The sequence below is a fragment of the Crocodylus siamensis genome, chromosome 5 (assembly GCF_052110815.1).
Source record: "Crocodylus siamensis isolate JL-2025a chromosome 5, ASM5211081v1, whole genome shotgun sequence".
NCBI classification, from domain to species: domain Eukaryota; kingdom Metazoa; phylum Chordata; order Crocodylia; family Crocodylidae; genus Crocodylus; species Crocodylus siamensis.
The window spans coordinates 158,556,300-158,579,768 of NC_143399.1; the positions used below are offsets into that span (position 1 = coordinate 158,556,300).

Here is a 23,469-nt window from a genome sequence, read left to right on the forward strand (position 1 = left end):
CGGAACAACATTGTGTACAAAGATTTGCATTTCCATACAATGCATGAACATAAATAAGGCTTGCTTACACTAAGCATTTGTCTTCCTGCTTCATTGTTGTGTTTTTTTCCCTTCTCCTTACAGTCTCTTTTTTCTCCTCCCCACCGTCCTCCCGCTCCCCCTAAAGTATCTGATTCGTTGCACAGGGTTTGATTCTGAGTGAATCAATAGAGCCTGTAGTGAAGTCTACATTGGAGCCTGCCATCAATTATATTTTACCACAAGTATTTGACTTTAGGCAGGCACAATTACACAAATTCAGCATAAGCAAAAAAAGCAACCTCTGCATAGTAATTACTGTCTTACATATTCTCAGATGATTTAATAGTTTGAGGTTTTGCTTTGAGCTGGAGCAACTTGTGTGTTATCCACAGAACCTATGAACATGGGTACCTATAAATCTGTTACTGTGGTTTTAAGAACAGATTCTTAACTTGTATATGTACCAAAGTATTATGTACCAATGGTAACTGTTTATACATCAGGGAGAAGAATTTCTGCAAATAATACTATTTCAAAAATGTCAAGTTTTTAAAATATTTTTGAATCCATTGAACACAACCAGTGTATCAGTGCCAAATGAAACCTTTTTCTCTGTGCTAGCACTGGCATTTGTCTACAAAACCTTGCTGCATGCTATTTTCAAGTTGCCAACACTGTATCAAAAGAATATTTCAGAAAAATAGTTATTTCACCTAAAAATACATTAGAAGGATATTCAAAGTATGACAAAGTGATGACAGCAATAAAGCATTCCGTGTACTCACTAATGTCAAAGCATATACAGGCACATCTGTAAACTAAACAAAAGACTGCCTTGTTAGGTGTTGACTCTGGCGCACATGGAAAGTGTTTCTTTAAGTTACCACAAACGAAAGTGGACATAAAAATTATCAATTTTAACTGTAGCACCTATAGGTACAAAAACAGTTGTCATTGTTTCCAAACAGATTCTATACAACCACTGTACTTATTTCTACAGCTCTTTTCTCTAAAAACAAAGAACTAGACTAGGGTGGCCAACCTGTTGCCACAAGCGGCATGGGGAGCTTTTGAATGTGGTACATGGCAGACTGGGGACAGGCAACACAGTGGCAAGGAAGGAGAAGACAGCAGCAGATCAGGCAAGAAAAAGAAAGCACAGAGGCCAGGAAGGGGGGGGGAGGGGATGGGAGTGGCACTTGGAGGCTGTGTGGGTAATTTGTGGTATACCTGCCAAAAAGGTTGGCCCCCGCTGAACTAGACAATGCTAATTTACTACATACTGCATATGTGTAATGAATGTTAGTAGCATGTAATGTAATGAATGTTATGTAATGCATGTTAGTAGCACTGGGTCAGATTGCAGCTGAGTTGGCGATTAGCATTTACTACACCAGTGACTTCTCCAGTAAGAATGCAGATTGCCACTAGGAACCTTTCATCTTTGTTTTTTGTTTCCTTTCCCTTCTCCACCCAAAATAGAAAAAATCCTGAAACTTTTTACTCTTGTAAATGCATCATATCTTTGCAGGTTTGTTTTTTTCTGTTAACCATGCCTTTTCTATCCCTCAGGGCTCTGATCCTACTGCTTTCTCTGTACTTACACAAGCCATTACTGGTCAAGTGGGGCTTGTGGACGCAGAATTCTGTACCACTTGTGGAGAAAAGGGTGCTGACAAGCGATGTTCAGTTTGCAAAATGGTAAGAGTGTATAGCTGTTGTTTAAAAAAATCTAATGTCACTGATTGCTGACAGTCTGGAAAGTGAGTTTACTTGCCTTGAACTGCAGCTTTTTGAGGAGTGCCCTGCAGGTTCACATGTAAGATGTACGAGATACTGTCTTACGGTGCAGGTGCCTTGAATCCAAGGAGCAGGAGTACCTAGTGTGTTTGGGGGGTTATGTCATTTCTCAATTAATTTTCATTCAAAGAATTTCCTTTGAGCTAATGCATGGGACAGTCATGTTGTATGCCTCTACTAGCTTTAAAAATGTAATCTAAAAGTAGTACAAAAGTACACATGATAAATTACTTCCAGTGTTTGGTTAATACTGTACTTTATCTCCCTCAAACTAAAATGCTATGCTGGCTTTATTACATTAAGTTGCCTCTAATAACTTTCAGGTAATGTATTGTGACCAGAACTGCCAAAAAATACATTGGTTTACCCACAAAAAAGTCTGCAAAACACTGAAGGAAATCCATGAGAAGCAAGAACTAGAAGCTGCCAAAGAAAAAAGGAAACAAGAAAAAAGGCAAAAGAAAGGTACGGATCTATAGTTTGCCGACTGAAACTAATTCTGCACCAGCAGCCATAAAATCTGTGAATACATGTATAAAGTGAACTTCTGTGATGTCTTGGTTGTAGCAAAAAAAACAGGACCAGCATTTGTTAGAATGCTCAGCTTTGTATTTGTGAATGCAGTATCCCTTTTAAGTGTTTAATTGTTTATATATTTTTTTGAAAGTAGACATGCAAATGATTTTTTGAGAACACCAGAGCATGAGGAGTTCCAACTTCATGGTTTCAAAATCTTAAAAGACTCATCAAGAGAACTAAAGCTGTATTGCTTCATGTTGCTTTGCAAATAGAAGGCCAGATGACAAGTTGAATAATGACACTAAACCATTGTTCAAGAGGGTAGTAATTCAGGAGTTAATTTTCTGGTATAGTGTAGGTATGGTTCTGCAGGTTCATTAGCGTTTTTTTTTTTTTTTTTTTTTTCCCTCCAGCAACCCAAGCGCCAGAGCAAAAACACTAATGACCCTTTTCTACTCCTTGCTGAAAATGTTAATCAAAAATGAGAAAACATTCTCTAATTTTCTGTCCCTTAGCCTCCCCTCTTTATACTATGCTTGCCTTACTCTTGGGAGTAGTCCCCACTTCAGTTGGCTTCTAAAATCCTCCATTTAATATTTATTAAGAGCTTGTCATAGACCCCATCTGTGATTCTCTCTCAGCATTTAAGCCCAAATGGGCTTTCTGGAGTCACCTACAACTTGATTTGGAGAAACCAAATGTACTTACCTTTACCACAGAACCTTCAGTCTCAAAACTATAATATGTGGCTCCTCCTAGCCCAGTCAAACAGTTGAAGTTCAGAATAATTTACTCCAATCAACATTTAGCACTCTTAACAGAGAACTTCTTGTGTCTTCCTCGTGAATTCTTTGTAAGTCTAAGACATTTTTTGTGTTCATACATTTTTCAGTCCTTCCTTCCTTGAAACACTACCTTGAAATATGCAGAAAGTACTGGATTAGATTAAGTTTGAAATGAGCGTTGTGGTGATAGGACACCATTAGTTAATGCCCTAATCAGATCAAAAATAGTTAGATTATAAACCTGCCCTCGCAATAAAGGAAAAACTCTAAATGTAAAGGGACGTTAATGGATAGCTTTGTCTGAATGAGAGGTCTAAGATTGGTTCCAGTATAACTTTGCATCACCCAAGACAGAACTGTGGAGTCTGACATCCCTGTCAATAAAGTGGGGGTTAAGTCATTATTTTTAGAAAAGTGCCCTTTTTAATTGAAATGAAGTTGTACTGCCATATTCAGCCTTAGTACCAGCATCTGCTTGTGCATGTGTTGTAGAGTCTGTTGATGGGATTTGTGAGACGAGTATGAGCTGTTCTCTCCCATTTTTATTAGATGAGGCACAAGGAGCGGATACTAGTTCTGTTAGTGAAGAGCAGCAGTCAGACCCTGACCCATCTACCAAAGACCCAAATCACGCAGCTGACAGAACAGAGGAAAGTGGGTTTAACAAAGATCTTGCAACGTTATCCCCTCCACCTGACAGTGTGTCTGAAAGCGAGACTGGCCTGCCTGATACTTATGTTGAAAAAAGTCAAGAACCCGAAGAGTGAGAGATGTGGGTGAGGAGGAGTTATGCCTTGCACCTCAAAAGTCATGGACATGTCTGTAGCCCTCACAGAACTGCATATGCAAGACTGCCTGTGCAAGACAGATGTGTACCCAGAGTTGAGAAATTGGGCAGTATGCCTGCCATGTGATACTGGAGACTCCATCACAGATGGTCAGAACAAGTCATTTATCATCTGGTCAAAACAACAGTGACATTTATTCATCTGTGTTTATACCTACCACAAGTATAATCAATATCTGAGGTAAATCTACCACCAACTAGTGAAGTGGGAAATCCAAGTAATTTGGCTGATTCTTACTTTCAAAATATAAAAGTCCTATTTTGTAGTAATATAAAGATTTTCCTGTAAGTGCAATAGAAATGCAGCTGAGAGTCTTAGGAAGCTGCATGGGAAGTTGGCAGTTAAATTGCATCTAATTTCTGCAACTTCATATAAAGACAGCTTTGTAACATTACGTTTTTGACACCCTTCAATTGGATTTTGAAGACTTCACTACTTTACTGTAATGAGTTAGTTTGCAGTAGATACACAGCAGAATTTGTCTGTGTTGTGAGAGTTTCATTAAATGATACTGTTATTCCAGATGTCACAAACTGACTGTGAATGTATCTTCCAAATAAATGATTTTTTTTCTCAGACAAGATGTGGATGTACTTTAAATAGTTAACACTTTCAAATGATTGGATGGTGATGGTTTACACCTTTTTCCTGTTTGGAAAAGTTATTTCTATTATGCTAGATTTTATTTATGAATTATTTAGTAAGCATTGACAGGTGCGTGGTATCATATGAGACGGAGAAGTCTTGTTCCACTGATGACAGTGCTGTACTGATTTCAACCAGGCTGGGCTTTAGTTAGTACTTTTAGCTAAAGATGGGCTTCTGAAAATAGTGTGCAAGAAGAAACAGTGTTACTCACAGTATTTATAAGTATTACTGTTAAATATACTGGAAGTTCTAGGAGTGGAAATATTTTGCAGCATGAGCATAGGCTATGAGCTTTTCTATGGCTCTAGGAGGACCTACATTCTTTAGCCTGAGCTAGTGGCAGCTTGACCACTGGAAGAATGTCTGTAGCTGATGTTATACTTAACCTTGGGATCTGGAAGCAGAAGTGATTTCACATTGCATGAGCTTTGCCAGGCCAGTAGAAGCAGAATTAAATCTGGTAAGTTACCAGTGTCCTGAACAACAATACCTTCCTCCATGTGGTTTCAGCTTGACCGTGAAGACATGCAGCTGCACAGTACAAGATCAACAGACATACTGTCAAGCCTGCAGGGAAGTGGAAAGCATAGATAAGACCTGACCTATGCCATCAGACTATTGTTCCTCCAGTCTGCTTTCCATGAAAACTGATGGCCTCATCTCTGGTTCCCCCAGCTGTTGTGTTTGGCTCTCAGCTCCACCTGCAGAAGGAGACAATGTAGCAGGTCTTGCTTCTGAATTCCATTTAGACTAAGCTGCTGTTTTGTTTTGCGCTTTTGATAGCGTGCTAGACCAAGAAGAATTTGACTGACTTAACTTTAGACTAGCATATGCAGGTATTTGAATGAATGTTTAAATGTATTTAATAAACTGAGAGCTCAGACACACAGCACAACCTGTCCTCAAATCTCCCCAGTTTTTTTGTTTTAAAAAGGAGCAGACGTGTGACAGACAGATATAACTTACCAGGAAAAATCGGGGGTTCAACTATGCTATTGTAAGTTACACCAATATAGGCATCACATCCACTTTTGCGCTAAGGTAGTTGCACAGTACAATTCAAATAAGCTGTCACTGGCTTCCCTGCCACCTATAAGTGAGGTGCTATAAGAGCACATAGTACAGCATCTACCCTGCAGGAGCTGTCTGCTTGCTTCTGATGCCAGTGTAATCTACAGCTGTACAAAACAGATTGAAGTTCTGTCATGATATAGTATAGGTATGCTAAAGTGACCTTGCGGCCCTGATGGTAGTTGATTCTAGGGTCCTTAATTTTCCTGTTAATGTAAATTAATCTTTGATCAAAGAAACTTGAGATGACCTTTATATTTTGCAATGAATACTTATTTGTATACAGATGGACACCATGAATTCTTCATTTTCACTGAAGAGTCTGATTCAAGCTCTGGCCTTAGAAAGCCAGATAAAACAGCAGTTCATACAGTCTTTGGTTTAACTATGTGGTATAACCTTATAAATCTGGCTTTCAAAATTCCAGAATTCTCAAAAATCCCAAACTTTTAAAAAACACAGTACACTACATTATTGCCTTAAAAAATAGCTTCCCAATAATCCAGAAATTTCTTTGGAAGTCCAGCGCTTCTCCGACTGCCATTATTTTTGTTCATCAGCCTACAGCTATTGTTTCAAACAATACTCAGTCACACATATAGTGTAAAAGAAAATTGTCCTAAGGCTACATACTTTCCTTGTGTTAAAAATCCAGAATTTTCAGATTTCTGGCAGGTGCTAGGGCCCAAGGATGCCAGATTTATAAGGTTATACTGTACTGTCTTTAGCTCTCAATAGGCACTCACCCTTACTGCTGGATTCTCAAATTATCTGTGCAATTTGGCCCCCTTATGCATATATGCATAACATATACAGACAGTATATGCACAGGCAGTTTGAGTCTGTTAGTTGCATGGTCTTCTTTTCCACAGGCCCCATGTCTCAGTGGTTCAGCACACAGGATGGACCTGCTGTAAGGATGAATTGGGAGACTGTTTATGATTGTTGTGCTTCTGTTACTGCAGAAATGGGAAGCTGGATAGTGAATGTAATGGGGATTAGGGGAAAAAGAAAGGATTGACGGTTGAATGGTTTCAGGGAAAATTAGATTCTGTTCCCATCTCTGTCGTTGTCCCTAAGTGATGCTGGGCATGTCATTTACATCAAAACATTCACACCACTAAGAGTCCCCCCTCATTTTTTACATGCCTGAAGTGAAATACCTGGTATTTGATCTGAAGAAGTGGTGAGTGCTCAGAGCTGCAACTGAAGCTGATTAGAGCTGTATTTCAGAAGTTTAAGCTGTTAACAAAAATGTCAATAGTCTGGAAAATTGGGTCCTAGAAACCAAGTTGAGCATCCAGAACTAGTAGGTTTTTGACAGTTTCATCTTTAATCTCTCTCTTCCTCATCTGTAAAATTGGGATAAAACCACCTGATTTGGAGCAAACTTGAAATTTAAGAGGAAATACCAGAATTTCTCAACTCAATAATTGTAAAAACCTTTGGTATGTAGACTTTTTATACTCTTACAGCTGAATCGTTATCTGAAATTTTCCAAGAAATTTTCAATCCAAATGAGATGCAAGCCACAGAAGATTGCAGCCCAAATTGTCTGAAGTTTGCCATAATTCTAAGCAACTGTAAACGGGTTTTAAAATGGGTTGATCTCTATGGATTCAATCATTGTTCCCAGATTTTCCCATATTCTTTTCCTCCCCTGTATATGGGAGCTGACAAATCCTTGTCTTTTCATTTCCCAAAGACTCCTGTGCAGTTTTTTTTACAAGATGGACTGATTAACACCTCTGACTGGCTCAAGTCTAGTGTCAACTGAGAAGCACTGTGGTGGATCCTTATGAGGTACAGATGCCTGCTGAAATTCATCACAATTCTTTGCCTGCTCTATGATGGTGTGAGAGCAAGTGCTGGTTCTCACTAACAGATCTGTCACAGATCCCTTTGAGGTTCAGATAGGAGTTAAGCAAGGCTGTGTCATCACTCCAGCACTCATCTCGACAGGGCCAGCCCACCCATTTTTGGGGCCCCCTGCCCTAAAGAAGCCGGGGGGTGGGGGTGGGATCTTGATCAACCTGGCTCCAGTAATTCAGGTTATAGTGAGATTCTGAAGAATGTTGAGTATTCCCCATACCTCGGAAGCCATCTCTTACAGAAGGCTGGCATTGACAAAGAAATCCAATATCACATCACATGTGTAAATGTAGCCTTTAGATGCCTAAGGAAACACATGTTTGAAGATCATGACATCAGATTCAAAACCAAACTTACAGTTTATCAAGCTGTCATGATCCCTATCTTACTGTATGCAGCTGAGATGTAGACAATATACAGGAGACAACTCAAGTTGCTGGAGAAATACCATCAAATCCTTCAAATCCAGGGGGAAGACAAATGTACCAATATTAGGGTCTTCTTGCAAGCAAATGCCATGAACATCAAGGTGATGATCATTCAACTTCAGCTTTGCTGGGCTGGCCACATCCTCTTGACTTCCAAAACAAATTTTATTCTTCCAGTTCAGTCAAGGCATACTCAAGGGGAGGGCAGAGAAAGCACTTCAAGGATGCCTTCAAACCAACTTGAAAAAATGCAACATCAACATCAGCTCATCAGAAGCAATCACTGAGGACCACCCCAAATGGGGGAAAAAGTTTGCTGCAGGGGTCTCAGTACTTTGACACCTCACAATGACAACAGGAGATGGAAAAGCAGGCACTGCAGAAACAGCATATCACAGACTGAATTAGGAATCCAGAGCCATCTACCGTGCAAGGAAACATGTCCAAGCTGCAATAGAATCTGGATTGGCTATGTCAGCAATCTTTAGACCCTTAGAAGACAATTCATCCTCGACCATGAGAGACTCCCAATGGTGAATGTTTCTGCCCCCTTGTCTACTACGGGCAGCATTGCCTAAAAGGATTTCTGAACAATGGGACAGAAAGGCTGGGGCTCTTGGAAGGAGCTTGTTGTCCTGCGTTCTTAAGTACAGTCTTAATTAAGAACTTGACCTGAAGCATCCAAATGTGATCTACCTTCTCATGCTGCCAGTTCCAAATATCTTTCACTTGAAACTACCATTCAAAGGGCAAGGTGGGTTCCACCAGGAGCTGGGAGCAGGTTAAAACTTCAGGATACCATGTGCAACTTTTGGTTGAAATCATGTTCATTGGACAGTGGACAAGAATAATTTTTTTACCATTTTAATGGGCACACATTTAAGTGGCAGTGAGTTGGACCAGCAGATCAGCTGAAACCTAGGAGAACTCATATGCTCCAACATTCAGCATGTAGCTACACTTTCCAAATGCAGTACAAAGAAACTAAGGTTTTCATAACAATTGCTTAAACAGTCAAGACTCAGAGACAAAGAGGAACTCTTGTTTGGAGAATGGGCATGTGTTCGTTCCTGTTTACGTTAACTGCAGGATTAGCTAAGACAAAAGGAAGTGAGCTGACTTAGAGCACAAAGATGAAGTGCTCTTGCCAGAAACAACACCTAGACCAGTGTTTCCTAGACTTGTGACCTGGGAAACACTCTTTTTCTGGAGTAAAATTGATTGCACATTTCCCTCACTGGTCCATGAGCTGGATCCAGTCTGTGGAGATCTCTGTGTGCAGGGCCAGCCTGGCAGGGTCCTGGGCCAACCCATTTTCTTATGGCACACTTTTGCTGCACCATTTGGGAGTCATTGACATAGACCCAAGGTAGTTTAAGAGCATGTGGCACAGTGAAATGAGACCCATCACAGCAGCTTACTGTTAGACCAGCCAAGGAAAGCTCTACCAGGGCTGACGCAAAGTCTAATTGCAGTGACTTCATGCAAGAAACAGATAAGCAACAGGAGGCTTTAATCCTATCTGCAGATGGGAGAAAATTAAAGAGGTAAAAGAGATCTCATTAATTTAAAGAGGTCTCTGAGTCTCTTAAGAAAAAGTACTAATGATTAATATATTCATTCCTGGTGCTGGCAAGCTATCTTAAAGTTTTGTTCCCTGCTTTAGGATAAAATGCAACAGGGCACTCAGGTTTTGTCAGTGACAACACTATGCTAAAGTTACGTCCAATTAATGACTGGTGTTTTTGACCTTTATTCCTTGACTCTAAGCATTACATGTTTTGAATTATCAGGTAATAGGGTGGTACAGTTGTTCTGCTGAAAGTTAATGTAATGAAGTGTAAGTTACAGTGTATGCCTTACAAATGCTAACTTAAAAGAAAGCTTTAATACCTATCTAGCATATATATAAATGTTTCCTGAGAAAGCAAACAGTTATCTGAATCTAATTGTCAATTTCTCACAGGGTTCTTTAAGTTTGTTTTCAAGATGCTTTTCTTGACAGGTGGGTATTTTGTTCCAATCTACACAGGAAAATTCCATTATAGATCTCTTCATTGCCCTTACAAAAACTGCATCTTCAGGGTTCTCAAATGGAACTCTACAAAAAGAACAAAACAAATGTAAATTATCTGAATAATAACAACAAATTTTTCTAACCACTTTGGAATTAATTTGCTAGAAGCCTATGAAGAAAATAGTGTTGGAGCTACTGATAGTACTGACTTGAGAAATGCTTGAGAACTTTGAGCAGTGTTGGAGTGATGTTCAGGGATCTGGGTTTTCTGTTTGCCGCAGAAAACCCAGGACACTGCAGGTTTTCCTGTGCAGGCTGGCAGAGTTCCTTTTCTTCACAGACTCCTCTGTGTAAATCTGTCTATGGGGGTGAGGGGGCACAGGCCATGTGTCAGGAGGGCAAGGCAGAAGCACGTGCCCTGCCAAGATGTCTGCATCCATTGGGGTATGGGGCTGCAGCCAGGCCAGACCAGCTCCAGGCAAGAACCACCTCTGCAGCCCAGCAATTTTTTTTTTTTTTTGTGGAATAACTTTGGGGCTTATTCCTTGTTTTATGACACCACTAATTGCTGTAACGTGTGGCTGGGTCACAAGTCATGATTAACTGGTTAATCGTGTCTTAAGTACAATGTGTGGCAGAGGCCTAACATACACATTCAGATACCAGGGCATTGGGTACTGTATGGGAACCTGAATAGAAGAGAATTCGCTCAAAGGTATAACTACACTATTGTACCATAATTTAAGAAATATGAAGCAAGGTTTCTCTTTGCTTGCTTGTTTGTTTAAGCATCTATTATTATACCGACTGTATAGTAGGAAGAGAAGTTTGACAAGCTTTTTGTGGCACAAAGCACCTTCTTCAGATCTGATCTTTAACTATATTTGAACTATGTGACTAATACTGATGACTTCAGTAGGATTTTTTTAATGCTTAAAAATTACAGTCTCAAAGCACATAGCTGCAACAGGTGAAAGAGAAATCATATTTTGTTGTATTGAGACTATTGTCAATTGTCTTGTTTATAATCCTTTTGTATGGAAAACTTGATTAAACCCTCTTTAAAATATGAATTTACCTGATTGTGGAGAGCTGTGTTGTGTGGATGGTGCTGTATAATTTGCTGAAGGAAATCTATTGGCTATTTTAATCCATTTGTAAACATGTTTCTCAATAGTTTTTATATTTGAAGTTTGGCTTGCCACAGACATTGCTCACCATGAAGTCAAAAAAAGCCCAGACTCTTAAAGTAATCTGTAAGTTTGCCTCATAACAAATGACATGCAACAAATGACATGCAAAATGCTTTAGAGCTTTAAATTGATCTTTTTCCCTACCTCTGTACACTTTTGCAGAAATACATTTCTGTACTATCATCCCTATAGTACATGATTTAAAAATATAACAATATAAAGTAATCCAACCATAGGCTGATTCTGTGAGAAACTGTACCCACACAACAGCGATGTTTCCATAAAGGTGCATATTTGAGAACAGGCAATTAGTAGGAAATTGCCTGAATCATTTTAAAACAAGCTACTATGATGGTCTAACACTTGAGTTTTTTGATCAACCAGTATTTGATGGTACAAAATTAACTACATTTTACACACTCCATTTATACAATGGAAATGCACTGACAGCAGCAACAAGTGGAGTCTTATTGAAAATGGTCAGTTGTTTATCCTCTAGCACAAAAAGCAGACTTTTAAAAACAACAATGCTTTTTTCTTTAGTATGGATAGAAGTGAGAGAGCAAATATTTTTGAAGTGCAAAAACAGAGGTCAGAGCAAGCTACTTACTTATTCACGTGATTTGCAAATTCATAATCTGTAACAAGTTTAGAATAAGAAGTTAATATTTGTAGAACATTTTTACCACTTAAGTACTGGCATTCCATGGAAAAACTTTCTTTTCAGTTTTGCTGACATCAAAAAGTAAAGTAAAAATTACAGCTAGTGTCAATGAAATATGACAGAGTCAATTATCTAAAGTAGTAAGTAGTTTGAACACAGGATTTACCACCCATCTTTCTGAAGTTTTGTAAAAAAAAAAAAAAAGACGACAGGAAACTGAGCAATTGAGAGGAAAAATTAAATATTCAATGAAGTGAAAATGTTTGTATATGTTTTGTATATTATGTACATTACCCATTTTATGTATGTTCATTAACCTATTTGCTTTTTACAAATGAGTATTGCTCCTGATTAGTTTGGAAAACTAACTCGCTGCTACTATTTTGTAACAAATAATACAAAAGCAATCTGAACTTGAAGACATGCAAAGTGCAAGTGTTCTGAATGTAACATTTTATACACGTTTAATTTTGATGCAGGAAAAACAACCAGAAGATTCACTGTTGAAATAATAATTTCTAAAAAGCTGGTTAAAAAGACACTGTATGTATGGTGGAAAAGTTCCAGGGGTCCTTATCTATGTTTTGAGCTGGGTAGTTTAAGCCACATATTGGAACATAGTTTTCTCTGGGTGTCTGTTAGTCAGACATGTTTGGATAGTTATAGGTAAAAATTAGGTTAAGTCTGCAGTGTGTCTGTATCAGCGTCCCTGCGCATCAAAGTGGCAGCAGGGGCACTGTAATGCTTGTTGAACAAGCTCTAGTTAAAGCACCCCGCCGCCATTTTGGAGTGCACGAACACTGATGCATGAGATGCAGAGGCTGGCTGGAGCGCACTAATTAGCATGTCAAAGCAGGCTCCTGGCAAGTCTACAGGCACCTGAAGTGCCTTGCTCTGAAGGTGGCAGTCTAAAGATGTGACTTTTTTCAAAGCAGGGCTGCTTACTGCATGTGCTGAGATCCACCTCTGGTTACTTGGCTTACTTGAATGATTAAAGGTTTTGTTTTTTTCTTTTTCTAACTAATTTTGCTCCTGTCACAACTATGGAGATACAAAGGTGAATGTTATGGATTATACTTCAGTTTGTGTATCATGAGCAAAATTATTAACTAAATTACATCTACAGAGACAATTTGTACCTGTAAAACTCTATGGATGGTAACAGAGTTGCATGTTTGCCAATGTGAGCATAACTGAAGGGCCGCAGTTCACAAGTGTTCAGGCAATGGAAGCAACAGAGGTTGAAATCTGATTGGTGGGATCTTTGATGAGAAATGATTAACAAGCCAGAAAAAGCCAGCTTAATTTGCTGTTAGAAAAAGCATCTTTGTATTTTTAAATGGATCAAATTTGAACTACACTTACTTGAGACCCAATAAACATGACTTGCCATGTTGCTATTTTGAAAGCGTTGTTTTTTAAATGAGAACCACATTTTAAACTCCTACAAATAAGATGTGTGATGACAGATGTTAAATATGTTAAGCAAGTGTTTGTGAGTGATTTCTCTGATGTCCATATCTGCAATATATTTTAAACAGAAACCAGTCAGTATTTTGTACATTCAGATGTGATAGAAATGACATGCCATTTCACATCTGAACACAGATATTAAAGACAGAAACTTCTTTGGGATACTAGAAAGACTGTGGTCCATACAAGCACCAGAGGGCACCAAATTGCTAAGCTGCTTGATCAGTCTGTCAGCATACAGCTTCCTTGAAAGACTGTTTACTGAACAGAAAAATTAGTAAAAAAAAAAAAGATATTTAAAAAAAAATAATACAATTCTGTTTTACATAGCTTCTGATTTTGAGTAGTTGTTTCAGGGTTTGTCTAAAACATAATCTGCTTGTTAATGGAAAGGATCCATTTGCTCTTCATTGTAACTACATACTGTTAATTCAAAATGAAGCAGTTTGGTTGAGTTCATCAAACATATCTATTTCACTATCAAATCTAATTAACTCTAGCAGCAAATGGGTGCAAACTACTATTTGAAATTCAAATGACCTGAAAGCAGAGTTTAGTCATTATAAATACCTGGAGGCATCTGCAAACTTTGGGCAGCTAGAATGCTTCTGCTGGATACTGTCTTAGCCACCAGTGATTTGCCTATTCTCTTTCCAAAAGCTATAGACTGGAGAACACAGGATCTTTTGTGGTTGTAAATATGTAACGCAGATTCTTTTTCTTTTTGTGTAATTTCTGTTAGGAAAGAAATAAAAACTGTTACCTTTCTCTCAATCAATACAACCTAACTTTAGCTACCTACTTGCAATCAGAAGAAAATTCACTTTCTTGAACAAACAACAACATCCTCACCTTATGTAGAATTTCAGAATTCTGTTGCCTTGAGTACAGAAATAGCTACATTTACAGTGAAATCCTGGGCCAACTGGTCTTATTAAGGCAGGATTTCACTCTTATACTCTATTTGCACATTATCTAACTAAATGAAAACCTGACTCATAGATTGTTATATGCATAGTAAAACAGTGTTTCAGGTCAAGGTCTCTAACAATTCCCATTCTTTAATCAATACAGAGAAGGCTATAGGAATACAATAAAAAAGTTCTGTTTTCTTTTCTTTTTTTTTCGCACTTTCCTTCAAAGATGATTTCTAATTTGGAAATAAAGGGATGGAAATTGCAAATCAAACCGGGTGTATCTACACGAGATGCTACGATACTATGGTTACTGTGCATTTATATAGTACTTATATAATCAATCCGGCTAACTACAGGCCCATTAGCCTGACTTCTATCCTGGGGAAGATCTTAGAAAAGTTTATTAAGGAGGCCATCCTTGAGGGACTGGCCCAGGCTAACATTCTAAGGGACAGCCAGCACGGGTTTGTTGCGGGTAGGTCTTGTTTGACCAATCTCATTTCCTTCTATGACCAGGTGACCTATCACCTGGACAAGGGAGAAGAGATTGATGTCATATATCTTGACTTCAAAAAAGCTTTTGATCTGGTAATGAGGAGAGGCTACGGGACCTGAACCTGTTTAGCCTCCACAAGAGAAGGTTAAGGGGGGACCTTGTGGCCTGCTACAAACTGGTCAGGGGGGATCAGCAGGTATTGGGGGAGTCCCTGTTCCCCTGTGTGCCGCCAGGAGTGACCAGGAATAACGGTCACAAGCTGGCGGAGGGTAGGTTTAGATTAGATATTAGGAGGCGCTACTTCACAGTCAGGGCGGCTAGGGCCTGGAACCGGCTTCCAGGGGAAGTGGTGCAGGCTCCTAGCCTGGGGATTTTTAAAAGGAAGTTAGATGAGCACCTTGCCGGGGTCATCTGACCCCAGTGCTATTTCCTGCCAAGGCAGGGGGTCGGACTAGATGATCTACCTAGGTCCCTTCCGACTCTAGCTACTATGAAACTATGGTATCCCATGATCACCTCTTGGCCAAACTGGCCAGTTGTGGCCTTGGCTCCACCATGATCCGCTGGCTGGGAAATTGGCTTCGTGGTCGGACCCAGAGGGTTGTGACTGATGGCAGTCAATCATCATGGTGCCCTGTAACCAGTGGGGTCCCTCAAGGCTCTGTCCTGGGACCCATACTGTTCAACATCTTCATTAATGATGTGGACATTGGAGTTAGGAGTGGACTGGCCAAGTTCGCCGCTGACACCAAACTTTGGGGCAAAGCATCCACGCCAGAAGATAGGCGGGTGATCCAGGCTGACCTGGACAAGCTCAGCAAATGGGCAGACGAGAACCTGATGGTGTTTAACACCGAAAAATGCAAGGTTCTCCACCTTGGGAGGAAAAACCTGCAGCACCCTTATAGGCTTAGCAGTGCTACGTTGGTTAGCACTACAGAAGAAAAAGACGTGGGGGTCATCATTGACCACAAGATGAACATGAGCCTCCAATGCGATGCTGCGGCTAGTAAAGCGACCAAAATGCTGGCGTGCATCCATAGATGCTTCTCGAGCAAATCCCGGGACGTCATTCTCCCCTTGTACTCGGCCTTGGTGAGGCCGCAGCTGAAGTACTGTGTCCAGTTTTGGGCTCCACAATTCAAAAAGGATGTGGAGAAGCTTGAGAGAGTCCAGAGGAGAGCCAGGCGCATGATCAGAGGTCAGGAAAACAGATCTTACGATGACAGGCTGAGAGCCACGGGACTCTTTAGCCTGGAAAAGCGCAGGCTCAGGGGTGATCTGATGGCCACCTATAAGTTTATTCAGGGGTGACCACCAGGATCTGGGGGAACATCTGTTCACCAGAGCGCCCCATGGGATGACGAGGTCGAACGGTCACAAACTCCTGCAAGACCGTTTCAGGCTGGACATAAGGAAGAATTTCTTTACTGTCTGAGCCCCCAAGGTCTGGAACAGTCTGCCATTGGAGGTGGTTCAAGCACCTACATTGAACACCTTCAAGAGTAAATTGGATGCTTATCTTGCTGGGATCCTATGACCCCAGCTGACTTCCTGCCCTTTGGGCAGGGGGCTGGACTCGATGATCTCCCGAGGTCCCTTCCACCCCTAATGTCTATGAAATCTATGAAAATAAATGCATAACAACTGGAGTTACCATGCAGTTGCACCGGTGAATGCCTTGTATGTGATGCTACTGTTCAGCAGCCTAATAATAATGTTCAGTAGCATATCAGTACATTTGGTGCTGTGATGCACTACTGTATAGAATTATTTGGCTACTGCACAGTCAGCATCTTGTATAGACACATCCACAGAGGATTTTTACATTAAGAATCTGAACTGTATGGTAATAGACATAGGCTGAAGGTTCAGAATAAGAAACTGGAAGAAATATTTTCAATTCACTGAGGTTTTTAAATAGTGGTGTCTAGGAGACCAATTAGAAAAGAACTGCAGTAGTCATGCCTGGAGGTAACAGAAGTGTAAGTGTCTTGTATAAATGAGGAAGACAGGAGTATACTGCAATAATGTTCCACAGATGGTAAAAAGGACTTTGTAAATCAAAGAAATAGTTCTCAGAATGACAGTAAAGGGTAAACTTGGGGGGAAAATACCTAAATATTTTCATCCAGGAATACTGATTGTAGTATTGTTGCATTTATAGGAAAATTAAAACCATGAATTTAGCAAAATTACTTTCAGATTTGTAAATTGCAAAAGTGTGTCCCCAGGTTAAACTACAGTTAATTCTCCCTCATTCTGTAATGGTCCTCAATTCAGCAGGTAGACAGAAGCACTACTGTGAATACTGAAAAAAGATATTCTATACAAGGGCAAATGTTCAAGAAAGGGACTTGAAGTTCACCAGCAAATCTGTATGTTTGCACATGTTACAATTGCTGTGTGGGCCTAATTCTGTAAAATTTTCTCCCAGGAGGGTAGTACTTTCAGAAAAAAACCTGAAATTAATAAAACTATTCTTTTTGTTTAATATATAAATTATGGTAGAGCCCAAAGTGTACTGTTCTTTCTAAACATGAAAAATATGCAGATTGCTGTGTGGAAGAGTTGATATAGAAAATATAAAAAGAGTTGAAAGGTGAGAGAAAAGTGATGTGCCTTACAAACACAAGGACTGTAATGACAATAGACAGGTGTGATTAGTAACAGAGTTATGCTGAGAATTCATAGATTTCATAGCCATTAGGGCTGGAAGGGACCTCAGAAGATAATCAAGTCCAGCCCCCTGCCCCAGGGGCAGGAAGTCAGCTGGACTCGAGGGATCCCAGCAAGATAAATGTCCAGAGTAGGTGGCTTGCAGTCTGTTCCAGGCCTTGGGGGCTCGGACAGTAAAGAAGTTCTTCCTTATGTCCAGTCTTTAAACTTTAATTGTTTAAACTTAATTTCCACCATTCCTCTTTCAAGGGTGCCACATAATGATATCACTATTAGTGTGCAAACATGATTCACAAGATAAATCCAGACATTGCAAATAGGAATCTACAGTATTAAAAACATTGTGACCCATGGCAATCTTTCTGAGTTCTTTGCAACACAAAATTTGCTCTATTATTTTTCTGTAGTCAATAATGAGTGAAAATGAAGGGTCTAAAAATATTGAGAACCACTACTCTAGAATCAAACCTACTAATTTTCTCTCTAAATAATTCTCAGCTTCCAGCCCAACAGATGAGATTCAATGCAAGCCAAGAAGAGAAGCTCAGGTCACATTAAGTACTTTCCTTCTGCAGCAGAATAGGATAGCCTGTAAAGTAGGGAGGAAGGACTTTCTCACCTTTTAGCTCAATAACCTAGTGGCTGAGATGCTTGTCTGGAAGGTGGGAGACGTGGGTTCTAGGGTCCCCTGAGACAAGAAAGGGTTTGAAATTGCATCTCTCAATTCCCAAAGTGTTATAATTTTTGCCAAGACTCTCTTCCAGCCCCCCTCTTTATACTGGCCCAGTGTACCTTTGTGATTCTGAGCTGCCGCAGGGTCTTTAGGGACCTTGGTAGAATTTAGACAATCCCAGGGAGTTGTCTAAGGGAGCTTGTACAGCTGTTCTATTGGTAGCAGCACTGCTTAGAAATAACCTACACGCTGTGTTTTGGTCTTTTCTTCAACTTAACCCTTTGATTCAAGCCACATTCCATTGGCCAGTACTTCCAAAGGTGCTGTTCAGAACTGTCGTCCTCAGTTCCTCTGATAAATTCTCTCTTGGTGGGATTGGGAGCTTTCAGGATCCCTTTGCCCCCAAGACCAGACCATGAATGAGAATGTTACCCAGTGTTCTTTAACAGTCCTGTTTCCTAATATTCAATCCCTTCTTTCACACTGAAAGAACAGTTCAACTAAGCGTTAGTCATGTAACTTAGTTATTTAGTCTTCAAGACCCGCTTCTTCCAATGGCATGTCCAAAAATTTAGCAGACCAAGTCACTGATTTATTTCTCTGATAAGGGCAAACATGTGAGCTCTGATATCAAGCAAATAACTTCTATCTGCAAGCCACATTTCAAGCTAAATTGGATCCAGTTCGCTATAGGTTTTCCTGTATTACCGAGTAGAAGAAAAAGAACAGAGAGAGAATTCACCTATTTTCTAAATTGTCTAAGTTATCAGTAACTATCAATGCATTCTGAAAACATTTCTTACTTTTTCTGTCAAGAAGTTGTACTGAAGGAAGGAAGTATATCACATAAAGACGGTACATAGGATCTTGTGACAGGGGATTATGGAATAGGTCTGAAAAAGTTTAAAGAAAAAAGCAAAATCAGCAAAACAACGACAGGGAAAATAATCTGTAGTTAGCAAAGATTTTCCAGAAAATATACCAGTAATTAAATAAAACCAAATTATTTGTATGCCTTGTGAACTAAACCCTGTCAACATGCCTGAATTAGACAGTGCAGTAACTCCAAATACCGTGCAGTCATTTAGTACTTTATATAAGTACTAAATGATTGTGCAATAATGACTGCACAGTCAGTGTCTCATGTAAGTGCAGTCAGTATAACGCATGCTTATTAAGCCAGTCTTTTCACTGAGTCTGGATCAGATCGTGAATATAACATTTATCCCACTATGAACAGTATACAAAAAGCTACAGACAATACTGATAAATAAAGTGGCAATTTATATGATAAGTCTTGCAAGTTCCTGTCCATATTTTACCATTTACTTAAGAAATCTTTGATAAACTGACATAACCACACTTTCAGTGGGACTTGTGGTACAAAGTGACTTGCACCCTTTTGGAAACCTGACCCAAATATTTATAGTTGAGTTCACAAAGTATGTTATCAAAATAAACAAGCCTAATTTAATGTAAGGTACTTTTCTTTGAGATGTACATCAAGCCAACTTTACTGTTTTGTTAAAGGTAGAGTTAAAAAGTGCCAAAATCAAATTTCAGATCAGTTGGGTTCATGGGAATGAAGTCAGACGATGTAATGAAATACAGCATGCATGCTAAAACAGTGATTGGCTCATTCCTGGGTATTTAACAAGCAGACATAGTATTTCACTGCATTTTCTGGCATTTACAAACCATACAGATTCTCTTTCCTTCTGCAGCAGAATAGGATAGCCTGTGAAGTGGGGAGGAAGGACTTTCTCACCTTTTAGCCCAATAACCTAGTGGCTGGAGTGCTTGTCTGGAAGGTGGGAGATGTGGGTTCTAAGGTCCCCAGAGATGGAAAGGGTTTGAAATTGCATCTCTCAATTCCCTGCAAAGTGTTATAATTTAGATGTTGCCAAGACTTTCCTCCAGCCCTCCTCTTTATACTGGTTTAGTGTACCTTGCCAGATTTCTTGCTCTCTGGCCAAGTGTAGTAGCTATTGGAGTGAAAGGTAGGAGGGCCTCCTTCCTCCTCTAAAGTAAAAACTTCCCAGGTTGTGCTTTTTTCTATAACTAAAGTTACAGGCCTTACCACCTACTGAAGATGCTCAGTCAGGAAGTACAAGGTGAGCAAAGCTATATGGAATCCAAACTGTGTAAGTGCCAAAAATTGCAGTTATGCAGCTATGTAAGTATCATTTAGCCACATGAAGGGGAAACAGGATTTAACCCTGAATACCTAGACCTACAACTCATATGCTTTATACTACTTTACTGTTTACAGAAGGTAAAAAGGAAAAATAAGATATTAAAGAGGTAAAAAGTATAGTAAGGCTCCAGAGATGATTATGTATTTAAAATGACAGACAAAAGAATTTAACGATAAGCTGCATAGGCTAAAAGTTACAGGATGACAATCCTTGTTCTTCAGGACAAAAGGCAACCACCAAATATGTTTGGGAAGAAGAAATCCCTGAATTCTACAGCACGATTCACTTACCCAAGTGTATTTTGGAGGATCTCTAGACGTATACAAGATCATGGACAACTGGTGCCTCCTGAGTCAGGGAGGGTACTTGCCCCCTCAGCAGCCAGTCAATGACCAGGCGGCAATGTCCTCCACAGCTGATCACACCGACCCAGAAGTGGCAGTGGGTGGGCGTGATCGGCCGCAGGGACTACTTCTGCTGGTGTCCCCACCCCCCAGCCAGCACACTCAGGGCGGCACCAGTGCTGTCACACTTCCCCCCCCTGCCAGGGAACGGTGGCTGCCAGGGGGTGCACTGGTGCTCTCAGGGGTTGCATGTACCCCCTACACATCGCCACTGTACAAGACATAGGAACAGATGATTGGCCTTTTCCATACTGGAAATGCCCATGTTTATAGTATTTAGGGAATTTCTGTGGGCCATGTCCATTGTTTTATTTTACCAACAGTGATTTTTAGATCATAAAAATATTTTTGAGCAAAATCATTGTGTTTAAAATGTGTTAGGAGAACCACAAGATGGCACTAATGGAAAGCCTTCCATTCTTACTGCTGAGCAGTACAGTCAGTGCATTTATACTTTCAAGGCTTACTGCTCTGGTAACAAGACTGAGCTTTCAGCCACTGCCATGTAAATATACTCTCTGTGACCTGTCCTTTTGTTTTAGGATAATGGGATTTTCTTGCTGTTGGCTTCCAAAGATAAATCTATCCAAATGCCCTGTCCATCACCAGAGTATCCTTGTGATCTGGGATCAGTTCTTCGCTCTGCAAAACACTTTCTGGCTACTGGCAAATCTTGTAATCTAAGTCTTAGGGTGCCTCCCCCAACACAACAGACATTTGCTGTGGGGCGGGGGGAGGGAGGAGCAGAGATTGAGCTCCTCTTTGAAGCTGAGCAAGCAGAAAGTGGCTGCATGTCTACAGTCTCTCCCTTAGCCCCACGCACCCACCCTCCCAACTGCAGTGCTGTTTGCAGGATGGGAAGTGGAGAAGGCAGAGAAGGGAGCTCAGGTCTGGAGTTTGCCCAGCCTTCGTTGGGGGTGAGAGGGCAGGTGGATTGGAGGCCCAAACCCCAGACAGAAGCTCCCCTTCCATGCCTTCTCTCCCTCCCATCCTGCAGACAGCACTGGGGATGGGACTGAGCTGCATCAGCCCAGCCCTGGTTGTAAACAGGGACAAAAAGAAGTTAATGAAGGTGTTCTGTTTGAAACACCTTCATCTGAACCCTCATTAAATGATGGTAAATTTGTCACATGATCAGGCACTTCTAAAACACTCTGCAGTTGTGCACTTCTGCCAGGGCAGGACTGTAGAGCACTTGCAAGGGGCTGATCATGCAACAAGTATCACTTTTTTCAGCGCCCTTAGCTCCCCACAGGTCAAGTACAGGTAATACTTTTTTCTTCCTATTTCTTGTCTGTCTTGTCTATTTAGACCATAGCATGGGATAGGTACCTATCCTGATTGGGGCCTATAAGCACTTCTGTGATACAAATATGGTGAAGAACAAGAAGAATCTAACCAGAGCACTTTCAGTTAAGACACTTAAGGATATCAAACAGAATTATTCTGAAGCTATAATTTATGGAACTTGCTCCCTCCTGTAGTTTCAAGAAACAGAGTCTAACAGTCTTCAGCACACAGTGGCCATGTCTAATCGAGATAGTGACTGCACAGTAGCCCATGACTACCGTACAGTAGTAGCAACATGTAGCAGGAAGCATGATGCAATGCTACTGCGCAGCAGTCACAAGCTATTGTGCAGTCAGCACCATTCCTTGGCACAATTGTGCAGTAACTCCAAATACTGTGCAGTCATTTAGTACTTTATATAAGTACTAAATGATTGTGCAATAATGACTGCACAGTCAGCGTCTCATGTAAGCGCAGTCAGTATAAGGCATGCTTATTAAGCCAGTCTTTTCACTGAGTCTGGATCAGATCATGGATGTCTTCTGCACAGGCAAAATACACCCAAAAGGAAGCGTTGGGGACAAAGCAGGGTCCTTCTGACAACTGCTTCCACTGCAGGTGCTGTATTCCCTGAAAGAATGTAGTACCAGGTGAGGTAGCCTGTGAATCTTTGGAGGTTCCAAAGTTCTTACAAATTCTGGCTGCAGCACTATTGCTGTGCACCACATCCAACAAAGGGCAGTACCTAAAAGTCACAAGCATGCCATAAGGAAGTGGAATATTTTGGCAGCAGGATGTTGTTACCAAAAAAAACAATGATGGGCTTGAAACTGTATAATACATAAACTTATTTAACTCTACATTGTTATTATATGTCTGGATGTCATGTTGAAGGGTAGTCATTTTTAAACTAGGCTGTCCAAATAAAGTGGGGAGGAGGACAAGGAAAGGAACAAGAATCACAAAATTCCTAAGGGAATTTTTCCATAAGAATAATCATTGGCAAAACGTTTCTTCCCTTCCCATGACTAAATACTATATTCAACCTAACTGTAGGAGATCAATTTCAAATTCCTGAATACTGCAAATTAGCCAATGACTCATTATTTCTAAAGAAAGCCTACAGCTTTAAAATGTGTTTTGGTCATTTATTTGCCAGTCATTTACTTCTAATGTGGTAGTGAATGGCGGTATATTTTGTTAAAATGACAAAGATAATTTGATAGTACATTATTCCTAGGGATGCAGGTTTTCTGTTAGCCACAGAAAAACGTGGATTTTCTCCTTTAAAGGAGAAAAATGCAGAAAACTGCAGGCTTCCCCTTGCAGGCTAGCAGAGTTTCAGCCTGCAAGGGGCTGAGGGAAGTGGGAGTGGGAGGGAGGACAAGATGCCACATGCATGTGTGCATCCATACATGCATGTGGCAGCCAGATAGTATGGAGAGCAGCTGCTGCAGCTCCCTCCAGGTAAGC

The 23,469-nt window shown here is 40.3% G+C and overlaps 2 protein-coding genes across 3 annotated transcripts in view; one reads left to right on the forward strand and one right to left on the reverse strand.

Annotated features, from left to right (window-relative positions):
• ANKMY2 (ankyrin repeat and MYND domain containing 2) overlaps positions 1–4,560 on the forward strand; it is a 28,576-nt gene extending 24,016 nt beyond the window's left edge. Inside the window, exons 8-10 of the mRNA XM_090046847.1 lie at positions 1,594–1,722; positions 2,145–2,286; positions 3,675–4,560. Coding sequence (XP_089902973.1) covers positions 1,594–1,722; positions 2,145–2,286; positions 3,675–3,892 — 489 coding nt within the window. The 3' untranslated portion in view covers positions 3,893–4,560. The remainder of the gene's footprint in view (positions 1–1,593; positions 1,723–2,144; positions 2,287–3,674) is intronic.
• A 5,161-nt stretch (positions 4,561–9,721) lies between these two features.
• The window catches only part of LRRC72 (leucine rich repeat containing 72), a 34,748-nt gene continuing 21,000 nt past the window's right edge, over positions 9,722–23,469 (reverse strand). For both annotated transcript variants that reach the window (XM_090046854.1, XM_090046853.1), the window contains exons 6-9: positions 18,908–18,997; positions 13,910–14,074; positions 11,813–11,840; positions 9,722–10,093 (exon numbers count right to left, since the gene is read on the reverse strand). In XM_090046854.1, the coding sequence (XP_089902980.1) occupies positions 9,928–10,093; positions 11,813–11,840; positions 13,910–14,074; positions 18,908–18,997 (449 nt within the window). In that variant the 3' untranslated portion in view covers positions 9,722–9,927. The remainder of the gene's footprint in view (positions 10,094–11,812; positions 11,841–13,909; positions 14,075–18,907; positions 18,998–23,469) is intronic.